Source organism: Stegostoma tigrinum, chromosome 17 (genome assembly GCF_030684315.1).
Source record: "Stegostoma tigrinum isolate sSteTig4 chromosome 17, sSteTig4.hap1, whole genome shotgun sequence".
NCBI lineage: Eukaryota > Metazoa > Chordata > Chondrichthyes > Orectolobiformes > Stegostomatidae > Stegostoma > Stegostoma tigrinum.
The window spans coordinates 26699017-26712482 of NC_081370.1; the positions used below are offsets into that span (position 1 = coordinate 26699017).

The 13466-nt window shown below is 41.9% G+C and overlaps 1 protein-coding gene across 6 annotated transcripts in view; it reads left to right on the forward strand.

Moving 5' to 3' along the window:
* sbf2 (SET binding factor 2) overlaps nt 1–13466 on the forward strand; it is a 609277-nt gene that overhangs the window by 373871 nt on the left and 221940 nt on the right. For all 6 annotated transcript variants that reach the window (XR_009446846.1, XR_009446845.1, XR_009446847.1 and 3 more), the window contains 2 exons: nt 1622–1826; nt 6272–6381. Coding sequence is in view for 3 of the 6 variants with exons in the window: in XM_059652034.1 (XP_059508017.1) it covers nt 1622–1826; nt 6272–6381 (315 nt within the window). In the remaining 3 variants the exon portion in view is untranslated. The remainder of the gene's footprint in view (nt 1–1621; nt 1827–6271; nt 6382–13466) is intronic.

The following is a 13466-nucleotide window of genomic DNA, read 5'->3' on the forward strand; positions in this document are numbered from 1 at the left end:
GGGCATTCCTTCAGGCCATGTTAGATGAGAAGAAAGACTTGTACTCAGAAGTTTGTGAATCTTTGAGATTCTGTCCCACAGCTGTGGAAGCTCAGTCTTTAATTATTTTGAAGGTAGGGATTGATAGATTTTTAATTACCAGTTGCATCCACGATTATGGGGAATGGGGTGAATAAAAGGCATTGGAGTATTCAATCAGCCATGATTGTACTGAATGGCAGGGCAGTTTCAATGGATTGAATAGTCTACTGTTGTTCCTCTGTTCAAATATTCCTTAGTCAAGCACCATCCTGACTTGGAACTTCAATATCGCTGGTCAGAATCCTGGAACTCTTTCTGACGCACTGTAGGCAACTGAGGATTGTTTCAGCTCAAGAACAAAACTCATCAATACATTCTCAAAGGCTGTTAGGGATGGGCAATAAATGGTGGCCTAGCCAGCGACAATCCACAAACCGTGAATGAATAGTTTAAAAAAAAGTAACGATCATATTCAAACCCTATTTTGCACTATTTTGAAGTTTATTGTCCAAAAAGATTCTCAGTTATCAGTTAAGAAGTTTTAACTTTCTGAAAGAAATTGTGAAGGAATAACTTCACATTTAGGCTTTTTTGTGCTTCAGTATTTACTTCATGTCACTCATTGTAGCCGATTTATTCTTGGTCTCTTGTTACTATCCTTTCGTACATTAATCCCAATCTCTGATACCAACAATCATGCTAATAATGTCTTCAGAAATTGCAAAACTATTTAAGGTTTTGGATTTATCTACAATTACCTACAATTTAACTCATCATCAGTTCAGTCATAGAGTGAACATCAGAAATAGGAGCAGGAATTGGCCATTTCACCCATCGAGCCCATTCTGCCATTCAACAAGATAATCTTCTTAGACGTACCTAATTTCCTTAATCTCTTTTAGTTTTCAGCATGTGTACTGATCCATCTTTATTATACTGAAACCTTGAGTATTCACACTATCTGCTCACTTCGTCCATCCAAATCAGTAACATAGATTGTGTAAAACTGAACCCCGAGAACCGATAGCTGAAGATTTCCACCAGTCGCATCTCTTCAGCAAGAAAATGTTCATTTTATCCCTACATGTTGTCTCCTGTGCCCTAACCATTTACTGATCCATGTCACAGTTTTACTTTCATTCATTCATGTGTACTCCCATTTTCGTTTATCTCTTTATGAAATAAATTTTGCAAGTCCACTTACACAGCAGTCATTGGCACTCCCCTGTCCCGTGTGCTGCTGACTTCTTCAAAAATTAGGTGAGTTTAATCAGGTGTAAAGTCCCCTTCACAAACCTGTGCTGATTATCTTTCATCAACCAACTCTCAATGGTAGCACGTTTCAAAGAGCTAGCCCATCAAGATAATAGTGCCTTGATGAAAATGAGCAAATTTGTCACTTCAGACAAAACTACCAAAGTTTGGAACAAAACTGAAAGAATACTGTACGCCCTCCCTGATGTGGGCGGCAATAGTATGAATTACCAAAAGGAATATGTTCTACACATTATGCATTGTTGTCTCAATATTTTCCATAGACACAGTTCATAGTAATTCAAAGTTATTTATCTGTTTTTCCATTTGAAAAATGTTATTATAGGAAAATCCAAATCCGCACATGGCTTTTCAGAAAGTGCCTAAACCAACTGAAGGTTCACACATGAGGGTGCATGTACTGCCATTTCCCAAGATAAATGAGGATAAAGTACAGGCTCTTCTCCAGGAAGGTCTTTCAAAGCACCTTAATTCACCTCCTGCTGTTCGGGTTGAGAAAAAGTGCATTGTACCTGCTGGCCGACCAGTTGGTACGTATCAATATTTTAATGAATCAGTATTTTAAAGGCAACCTTGAACATCTGCTAACATGTACTTGTGGTAAAAATAATTATGTTAACAAATACTTGGGAAAGCAAGTTGTCAAAGTATAAACAAATTCTGTAGGATGTGATCTTTGTGATCCTTTGTCCTGTTTACTTTGCTTCTGTTCTTTGTTTGGTACACACATTTGTGGATGATTTAAGGCAGTTATTGTGTCTTATACAGAACTGTTCCTGTGGGACATATAAGAGTATTCCCTATGTTTTTAATGTTACCTGTGATTTTTTAAAAACAGAATAAACAGTAAAATCTTTCCATTCTAAGCATAAGCCTGGAATATTTTCTTAAAGGCGTACATTCTTTTTCCCTTCCAATCTCCCTGGCTATTCCTCTTCTCCACCCCAATTGAAAAAAATCCATAGAAGCAAATTTTTGCAGATGCTGGAATCTGTACTGAAAACAAAAGATGCTGGAGATCACAGCGGGCCAGGGAGCATCCATGGAGAGAAAGCAAACTACTGTTTCATGTCTGGATGACACTTCATCGGGCCTGAAGCGAAGTGTGGAGGGGGCAGCATTTATGCTATAGTGAACTATCAATTTCCTTTCTCCCCCTTACTGTTGCATAAATGCTGTCCCATTTACACTTCAGCTCTGATGAAGAGTCATCTTGCTTCAAAAAGTTAACTTGCTTTTTCTCCATGGATGCTGCCTGACGGCTGTGATCTCCAGCACTACTTGTTTTAAAAAAATCCGTGGTTGGTGAGGTTACAGTGTTGAAGGATTAATCAGACTTCTGTGTGCACTCATTGTTTTTTCTAAGCACTCCCAAATCAGATATAGCACAGATTAAATGCAGTGCGGAGCGTTCTGTGGACTACCGACAATGTCCTGCCAGGACAATGTCTGAAAATCATTCCTCCTCAACTATTGTATTACATCTAATTTCCACGCTGCAGTTGTCAAGTTCTGACATTATTATCTCAGCTCCACATTGTGATCTATTTCTGTTCCCTGTGAACAGAACCTCAATTGTGTTTGGATGCTACTGCCAAAACTAACACGAGTTTTCCATTTCATGTGACCAGGTTGTATTCAAACCCAAAAGTACTCTAAATGCAAAGGTCATACTTTGTTTGGTTTTGTTTTGTTTGCATTGCTTTTATTTTTTGTTTATTCTCCCAAAGCATCTCAGAATAAGAAATTGCCCTGCAGCAAGCAGTCTAAGAGTCTCACTAATCTCAAAAGCATTGCTGTTTTGACACCAGTTGATGTAGAGTGTCTACTTATTTTGGTAGTTGGGTGGTAGTTTCCTTCTTCCTTTTGCTTTGAACTTGATCTTAGTCTGCATCGCATCTGATGGTTTATTTGAGAATGACGAGTTGTCATCAAGCAAAGCTACGGTTTCATGTTTTAATGAAAACTGGAATTTAAGCCTCATGTTTTTGTCTCGGCATATCAGAGTGATTCAGTTCACACTGTGTTATTTTTAGACAATGTTCTACTCAATTATACCACTTCATCCACTTTGGCAACTCCATATCAACTTCTGTCCCATTTCTTGACTTTAAGCATGCATGTATAGGAATATGCTGAGATGTATTTCGGTTGTGTATTCGAGTGTATAATGTAAATATGTATTTGTGCATTCACAATGACTTTTCATTATAATGGTGCTCAGCATGAAAACTTTAATCATCTGGAATTTTTTTTGTGTACATTCACAGGATGAGGGCATTGTTGGCTAGATCAGCATTTATTGCCAGTCGCCAAATGTCCAGAGGCCAGTTAAGAGTCAACCACATGGCTGTAGTTCTGGAGTCACATGTAGGCCAGACCATTAAGGATGACAGTTTCCTTCCCGAAAGAATATTAGTGAGTTTTCCAACAATTGACAGTCGATTCATGGTCATCATTAGCCCTTTAATTCTAGATATTCATTGAATTCAAATTCCACCATCTTTTTGTGGCTGAATTTGAACCCTGGTTCCCAGAACATTAGCTGGATCTTTGGATTAGTAGTCCAATGATAATACCACCAGGCTGTTACCTCCCTCTGTCTTACACATTGGCAAACCAGTAGAAAATCTACGTGTCTCTAATTAGTAATTTTATACTCCCTTCTGCAAAGTTTGTTGGCATATCCTTTTTGGGGATCTATTGCCTTGCAGATTGACTCTTTGAAAGAGAAATTTGAACTCTTGTTTAGTCACACATAATGTGCACTTTTAGATATGTGTCTTAAGAACATAAAATAAAAATACTACTTAAGCCATTCAGACAACCTTGTTGTTCACCTTAGAACAAGAACAGAATGTTTGTTTTTTCTTGGTAAGGACAGTGAAATATAAAAATAGGGAATTCTTGCTACTGCAATCCTGGCATTTTGGTGGAACTATAGTGCGAGTACTATGTGCCAAATTGGCCATTTTGTTAAGCGGGGAAGCGGTTCGGAGACTATTCATCTGGTGGAATTTTGGTCCACCTGAAGGTCTTCGAAGGGAAAGTAGGGAATCTCAATTGGTGGGACGTGGTAGCTCAGTTTTCTAATGACAGATTGAAGTTTTGCTTTTAAGTTTTCAAAACCTTTCCGATGGTCAGTGTTGCTTACCTTTGTGGCTAGGAATGTGTTTTGCATGTGACTTGCATGACGTGAATGCACATTAACAGAGCTTGCTGGAATTATGTTCACAGGTGAAATGTTGTTAGCTAATAACGAAATATTCATGTATTCATAAGTCTGATTATTCTTATGAGGCTTACAGGATAGACTGTTACCTTCAAGCTATGATACATCAAAACTTCTTTAGTTCCTTAGCTTGTTCTGTATTGGTGTGAAATCTCACCATGTTGAAATGTCTGTAGTGTTGGGGATTGAAACTGACTGGGCTAACAAGATTGGCCAAGTGAGGCAGCATACTTGAACAGGGCTGAGCTAAACGGCTTCAACTCAAAGGGCCGTCTTACGTGGTTGTGCTTTTGGTGAAAGTCTTTGAGGTTTGCATTCTTCTAGTTGTTATATTAAAAAAAAACAGTAAGCTGATGGTACGTGAGATAGTGTTGTGGCTCCTTCTGTGTTTTAAATGCAAGCACCGTCAGATGTGACACCCAACCACTGCACCACCAATTGATCCTCAATGGTAACTGCAGTTAATTGGCAGATATGACATGCTCATGAAACATCTGACAATGATGCCTGGCACCCAATTTCTTGTGCTCTGTGCAGTGACAATCTTACAAAACCAATCATTTGTGGGAGCATGAACAATTGAGTAGATAGTGCCATGTGCCCAGGCAAATCAGATCATTCATCCTGTGATGAAACAAGGTTTCCTTGAGTTGTCCACAAGCACCTGCTTTTGTCATTTGGGATAGCCTCTTATTATCATCCAAATGGAGAAGAACATCTCTCAGAGTCATGCAAACAGAAAAGGCTGCTTGGTTCAATGAGTCTGCGGCGGTGTATCTCATGGAATCCCAATATCCAGCACTTGGCTCATTGCCTTGAATATTCCAACATTTCAAATGTTCATCCAAGTACATTTTAAGGGTTATGATATTTCCTACCTCTACTGCCCTCCTAGGCCATGTATTCCAGATTCCCACCACTCTGTGGATGAGGGAGGTTGCCTGGCCATCTTCCTTCAGAAGAACCTCTAGAGAGATATTACTGATGCGTGGTTTTGGGGTGGTCTCTGACATCTCCAGGGGTTCGTGGGGATGAGCAGGAGTTGAGTGATGCTCCTGCGTTGCAGTAAGTAAGGTACTGTTTGGGTACCTTTAAAATGTGTTACCCAAATATTGGGGCCCAGAAGATCTGGTAGGCTTCAGAGCTTCCTGTTTATATAAATTTAGGTTTTGACAGTGGATAAATATACAACAGGCTGAAAAGAACATTATTCTTTGGGAAACATGGGAATGAGGCAGGAAAGTGAAGTTCGGGATTATAGGGTCAGTCATGAACTCATTAAATGGTGGAGCAGACTTGAATCACCTACTTTTGCTCCTATATCTTACAGCCTTATACTCTGATAATAAACCTGAAATCATTGTTTCAGCCATCTGTATATCCCTATGTAAACTCATAGATTCTAAATGGGCACAGCGGTGAAACAGATTTCCAGATCAGTATGTGAGAGTTTTGAGCATGAGTGTTGACAAACGCAACATAAAAAGAGGGATTGCTGGGTTGAAATTTTGAAATTCTCAATACTAAACTTATAAAAGTACCTTGTGATGTGGCCAAATTCTAGACCACAATGGCTGGATATTATGCTCCGTCTCACAAGAACTTCTCCGGTCAGCATGCTCAGAAGTCAGATTGGATCTGACTCTGAAGTTGTACAGTACCATAATCTTCAGATATCAATATGTAAGTAGTCGTTTAGGTAAATACATCATTAAATTTTATTTTACTATTTAAAATTTCTAGTGTCAATAATGGATAGAATGGGATCGATTTTTAACAGTGCTCGTAGACTGGAGGTTGTTCGAAACTGCATCTCTTACATCTTTGAAAATAAAGTACTAGAGACTGAAAAGGTATGTTTATTTAAGTTGGTGTTGAAAAAAGATAATATTACTATGTAACATTTTCATTATGGTTTTTAAAATTCTAGCAATGTTTCTTTAAGCCTATTAAGCTTAATCTATTAGCCAGTCTTTGTATTTGTAAGGTTAAATGTCCTAGCGACTTAGGCTCCAATAAAATCAAGTTTGTTGTTACATTTCTTCACACTTAAATGGGGTATGTTGTTTCTCCATTTGCTGTTCACAAATGTAAAAACAGAACACGGTCAAACAGGTGGAATAATTTTTCCTTAATGCAGCTTCCATCCTGCATCCATATGCCTAACATTGTCTCCCAATTTCTCAGTTCAAACTGATCAAGTTTGAGTTGGTCCAATAATGAACAGAAGCTGTTGTTTATTTCAGTATATGGGCTGAGAGATGTTGTAAAAATAAATACAATTTTGTCACAGGTCTTTGATTGAAAATAGAATTTACCCTTCCTAGGCCCTAACCTCTTAAGTGCTTCCTTAAAATTTGTCTCATCAACCACTCTTTTGGTTATAGAACATAGAACATAGAACAGTACAGCACAGAACAGGCCCTTCAGCCCACAATGTTGTGCCGACCATTGATCCCCATGTATGCACCCTCAAATTTCTGTGACCATATACATGTCCAGCAGTCTCTTAAATGACCCCAATGACCTTGCTTCCACAACTGCTGCTGGCAACGCATTCCATGCTCTCACAACTCTCTGCGTAAAGAACCTGCCTCTGACATCCCCTCTATACTTTCCACCAACCAGCTTAAAACTATGACCCCTCGTGCTAGCCATTTCTGCCCTGGGAAATAGTCTATGTTGGGAAGTTTTTCATTGGAGTACAGGAGGCTGAGGGGTGACCTTATAGAGCTTTAAAAAATCATGAAGGGTACAGATAAGGTGAATGAGTCATAGAGATGTCCAGCATGGAAACAAACCCTTTGGTCTATCTTGTCTATGCTGATAAGATATCCTAAAGTAATCTAGCCCCATTTGGAGTCATACAGCACAGAAACAGACCCTTCAGCTCAACCAGTCATGACTACCATTTTCCCAAACTAAACTGGTCTCACCTGCTTCGTCCTGGCCCTATATCCTTCTAAACCCTTCCTATTCACATACCCATCCAGATGCTTTTTAAATGTTGTAACTGTACCAGCCTCCACCACTTTGTCTGGCAGCTCATTCCATACATGCACCACCCTCTGTGAAACCTTAACCTCACCTTCAACCTATGTCCTTGAGTTTTGGAATGCCCTACCTTGGGGGAAAGTTATCGACTTTTTTACCCTATCCACGCCCCTCATGATTTTATAAACCTCTATAAGGTCACCCCCTCAGCTTCCAACATTCCAGGGAAAATAACCCCAGCCCATTCAGCCTCTCCTTATAGCTCAAATCTCCCCGTGTGGTTCAATGTCATATTTTATTGTATATCACTCCTGTGAACAACTTCGGGATGTTTAGTATGTTTGTAATGATACATAAGGTATCTCATCTGTTAATCAGCATGAAATGACATGTTTAAATAAGTAAAATATTATGTGCTGCATCTTGGAAGGATAATCCCAAAAGAGACAAAATGACAGGTGAATAATTATCCTGGTTATTTTTACTCTTTAGATAACAAAGCTACATGAGCAATACTGCAGACCTGCCAATTATGCTGTCTGACTTTGTTTGTGAAGTCCTATGAATTAAACTCTAAAATGATAATTAACTTGGATACAAATACTTTTAGTTAATTTACTAAAACATCAGCTTCTTACTTGAGTGCTTTGTCCCATAAAGTTGAATATGTTTTAGCTTCAGAGTTAGGAAACTAAACATTTGCTTTCATTTTCAATAAACTTCAATAATATTTGTGTAGATAGTAATCTTAAGGAATATGACCTGCTGTTAGTGCTTTTTCTGAAAAAAACACAAATGTGTACACACTCCATGAATTCCATTGTTGTCTTTGGCCTTCTTGTTGTCCTTGTTTTGAAATCATGCCAGTTGCGTGCATTCTCTTTTTTTGTTGGTATTTAGTGATTCCGTGAAGTTGGTTTTCAGGCATGCTTCTCTGTAGTGTAATGAAATGTGGTAGAGTGCATGCCAGAAACATGTTGATGATATTGATAACCAAAAGGCAGATCTGGGCTGTCATTTTACTCTCTAATTCATGTCAGATTTAAAGAATGCTTCAGCTGTTTTAGGCCATGATAGGTTTTTTTCAACATCATAGATATTTCTAGGCAACCTGTTCAGAGATGTTTTTACACACCTCTGGAGCTAGTGGGACTTGTAGAGACATGTCGCATTTTTTTCAATATGAGCATGCTAATCAGAATCGGCTATTCAGCCCCTTTATCCTGCTCCACCATTCAGCAGCGCGAGCGGGAGTTTGGAGCAGGAGCCAGTCAGGAAGCCGGTGAGTCACTGTTTTTGAATCTATAAAAAGCTTACCTTGGAGCAGAGGTTTCTGGGAAGGGAGTGACTTTTTTTTCATCCCTCAGCTACATAACTGATTGTTGTGTAAACCCGAGAACCTACCCTTCTAGGGCCTCCCACCCATCCACCACCTCTAACCTTATACACCAGGGACAAATCAAGGTAAGCTTCTTTTTTTTACCTTTTTTTTTTACCTTCTGTTTAGGGGATTAACAGGGATGGCAGTGCAGATAGAGAAATGTTCCTCCTGCATGATATGAGGTGAGGGACGCCATTAGTGTCCCATCCAAATACGTCTGCAGGAAGTGCACCCAACTCTTGCTCCTCCAAGACTGCGTTAGGGAATTGGAGCGTGAGCTGGATGAACTTCGGATCATTCGGGAGGCAGAGTCAGTGATAGACAGGAGTTTCAGGGAAGTAGTTCTTCCTAAGCATGAAGAAAGCTGGGTAACTGTTAGAAGGGGGAAGAAGCAGTCATTGCAGGGATCCCCTGTGGTTCCCCTGAAAAACAAGTATACCGTTTTGGATACTGTTGGGGGGGAGGGGAACGACTTACCAGGGGCATGCAGTAGGGTGCAGATCTCTGGCACAGAGTCTGTCCCTCTTGCATAGAAGGGAAGGGAGTGGATAGGATGAGAGTGATAGTCATTGGGGACTCAATAGTTAGAGGGACTGATAGAAGGTTTGCCAGGAACGAAAGAGACTCACGATTGGTGTGTTGCCTCCCAGGTGCCAGGGTCCATGATGTCTCGGATCGTGTCTTTGGGGTCCTGAAGGGAGAAGGTGACCAGCCCCGAGTCGTGGTCCACATAGGCACCAATGACATAGGTAGAAAGAGGGATAGGGATGTCAGGCAGGATTTCAGGGAGCTAGGGTGGAAGTTGAGAGCTAAAACAAACAGAGTGGTCATCTCTGGTTTGTTACCCATGCCACGTGATAGTGAGGCAAAGAACAGGGAGAGATTTCAGCTGAACACGTGGCTGCAGGGATGGTGCAGGAGGGAGGGCTTCAGGTGCATGGACAGTTGGGGCTCATTCTGGGGAAGGTGGGACCTCTACAAACAGGACGGTCTCCACTTGAACCAGAGGGGCACTAATATCCTGGGTGGGAAATTTGCTAGTGCTATTTGGGTGGATTTAAACCAGCTCAGAAGGGGGATGGGAAACTGAGGTGTAGTCCTAGTACACAGGAGGATGAGCGTAGGGAGGACATGGTCAGGACCTCACTGTCACAGGAGTGTGCTGGCAGACAGCAAGCTGGATTGAAGTGTGTCTACTTTAATGCCAGGAGTAACTGGAATAAGGTAAGTGAGCTTGCAGCGTGGATAGGTACCTGGGACTTTGATGTTGTGGGCATTTCGGAGACATGGATAGAGCAGGGTCAGGAATGGATGTTGCAGGTTCCAGGGTTTAGATCTTTCGTTAAGGTCAGGGAAGGTGGTAAAAGAGGGGGAGGTATGCCTTTGTTGGTCAAGGACAGTATAACGGTGGCTGAAAGAACCTTTGAGGACTCGTCTACTGAGGTGGTATGGGCTGAGGTTGCCGAGGAAGGTTTATCGACTGAGTCAGTATGGGTGGGAGTTAGGAACAGCAAGGGAGCAGTCACCTCATTGGGGGTTTTCTCCACCCCCAAATAGCAGTAGGGAGATCGAAGAACTCATCGGCCGGCAGATGTTGAAAAGTGCAAACGTAGCAGGGTTGTTGTTACGGGTGACTTCAACTTCCCCAATATTGATTAGAACTTCCTTAGTGCAGATGGTTTGGATGGAGTCGTTTTTGTCAGGTGTGTTCAGGAGGGTTTCCTTACTCAGTATGTGGACAGGCTGACGACGGGGGAGGCCATTTTGGATTTGGTGCTCGGCAATGAGCCAGGACAGGTGTCAGATCTCGTGGTGGGAGAACACTTTGGCGACTGTGACCACAATAGCCTCACATTTACCATAGCCATGGATAGGGAAAGGAGCAGTTACCAGGGGAAGATATTTAACTGGGGAAAAGGAAACTATGACGCTATCAGGCGGGAATTGGGAAGTACAGATTGGGAGCAATTGTTCCACAGAAAGGGCACAGCAGACATGTGGAGGCTATTTAAGGAGCAGTTGTTGCGAGTGATGTATAAATTTGTTCCTCTGAGACAGGTAAGAAGGGGTAAGATTAAGGAGCCTTGGATGACGGATACAGAGGTGCTTCTTGTCAAAAAGAAAAAGGCAGCGTACGTAAGGTGGAGGAAACAAGGGTCTAGCACAGCTTTAGAGCATTACAGGCTTGCTCGGAAGGAGCTCAAAAGTAGACTGAGGAGGGCCAGGAGGGGGCACGAGAAAGGCTTGGCAGGAAGGATTAGGGAGAACCTGAAGGCGTTTTACTCATACGTGAGGAATAAGAGAATGATCAGGGAGAAGATGGGGCCGATCAGGGATAACGTAGGGAACTTGTGTGTGGAGTCTGAGCAGATAGGAGAAGCCCTAAATGAGTTTTTTGCTTGGGTTTTCACTAGGGAAAGGGACCTTGTTGTGAATGAGAACTTTGAGGAGCAGGAAAACAGGCTTGAACAGATCAAGATTGAGGAAGTTGATGTACTGGAAATTTTGGCAAACATTAAGATTGATAAGTCCCCAGGGCCAGAGCAGATTTATCCTAGGTTGCTCCGGGAAGCAAGAAAGGAGGTTGCTAAGCCACTGGCGAAGATCTTTGCTTCCTTACTCTCCACGGGAGTCGTACTGGAAGATTGGAGGGAGGCAAATGTTGTTCCTCTTTTCAAGAAAGGGAATAGGGAAATCCCTGGAAATTACAGACCAGTCAGTCTTACGTCTGTGGTCAGCAAGGTTTTGGAAAGAATTCTGAGGGATAGGATTTATGACTATTTGGAAAAGCATAGCGTGGTTAAAGGGAGTCACCATGGCTTTGTGAGAGGCAGGTGATGCCTTACAAATCTTATTGAGTTCTTTGAGGAAGTCACGAGACAGGCTGACGAGGGTTGAGCAGTGGATGTGGTGTACATGGACTTCAGCAAGGCATTTGATAAGGTTCCCCATGGCAGGCTCATTCATAAAGTCAGGGGGTATGGGATACAGGGTGATTTGTCTGTCTGGATTCAGAATTGGTTGGCTGACAGGAGGCAGAGAGTGGTTGTAGATGGTAAGTATTCTGCCTGGAGGTCAGTGCTGAGTGGTGTCCCGCAGGGCTCTGTTCTTGGGCCTCTGCTCTTTGTAGTTTTATTAAATGACTTGGATGAGGAGGTTGAGGGGTGGGTTAGTATGTTTGCTGATGACACAAAGGTCGGAGGTGCCGTTGATAGTATCGAGGGCTATTGCAGGCTTCAGCAAGACATTGACAGAATGCAGAGCTGGGCTGAGAAATGGCAGACGGAGTTCAACTTGGATAAATGCGAAGTGATGCATTTTGGAAGGTCGAACTTAAATGCTCAATATAGGATTAAAGGCAGGATTCTCGGCAGTGTGGAGGAACAGCGGGATCTTGGTGTTCAAGTGCGTAGCTCCCTCAGAGTTGCCACCCAGGTGGATAACGTTGTTAAGAAAGCATATGGTGTTTTGGCTCTCATTAACAGGGGGATCGAGTTTAAGAGTGGCGAGGTTATGCTGCAGCTCTACAAAACCCTGGTGAGACCACACTTGGAATATTATGTCCAGTTCTGGTCACCCTATTATAGGAAAGATGTGGAGGCTTTGGAGAGGGTGCAAAGGAGGTTTACCAGGATGCTGCCTGGACTGGAGGGCTTGTCTTACGAGGAGAGGTTGACTGAGCTCGGACTTTTCTCTCTGGAGAGAAGGAGGAAGAGAGGTGACCTGATCGAGGTGTACAGGGTATTGAGAGGCATAGATAGAGTCGATAGTCAGAGACTTTTCCCCAGGGCAGGATTGACTGCCACGAGGGGTCATAGTTTTAAGGTGTCAGGAGGAAGGTATAGAGGAGACGTCAGAGGGAGGTTCTTCACCCAGAGAGTTGTGAGCACATGGAATAGTTTACCAGTGGTAGTCGTGGAAGCAGAGTCATTAGTGACATTTAAGCGACTGCTGGACATGCACATGGACAGCAGTGAATTGAGGGGAATGTAGGTTAGGTTATTTTAATTTTGGATTAGGAATATTCCACGGCACAACACTGTGGGCCGAAGGGCCTGTACTGTGCTGTACTTTTCTATGTTCTATGATCACGACTAATCTGACTGTAATTTCAAATCCACATTCTTGCCCATCCTGATAACCTTGCATCACTAGTATCTGTCTACTTTTGCCTTAAAAATATTCAAGGATCCTGCTTCCACCATCTTTGCAATTTTGAAACTGAGAGTAGCAAATTCACTTCGTCTTAGTTTTAAATGGGCAACCCCTGACTTTTAATCCATGACTTCTGGTTCTCAATTCTCAAATTAGAGGAAATATCCTTTCTCCATCTGCCCTGTCAAGGCCCTTCAGGATTTTATGTATTCAATCAAATCACTTCTTTTTCTTCTAAACCCCAGCAGATACAAGCTTTGCTGCCCAACCTTTTCTCATAAGACAACTTGCCCATTTCTGGTATTAAATCTGGTAAGCGTTCCCTGAATTCCTCAAATGTATTCACATCATTCTTAAATAAGGTGACCAACTGCACAGTATGCCACATGGAGTCTCACTTGTGCCCTG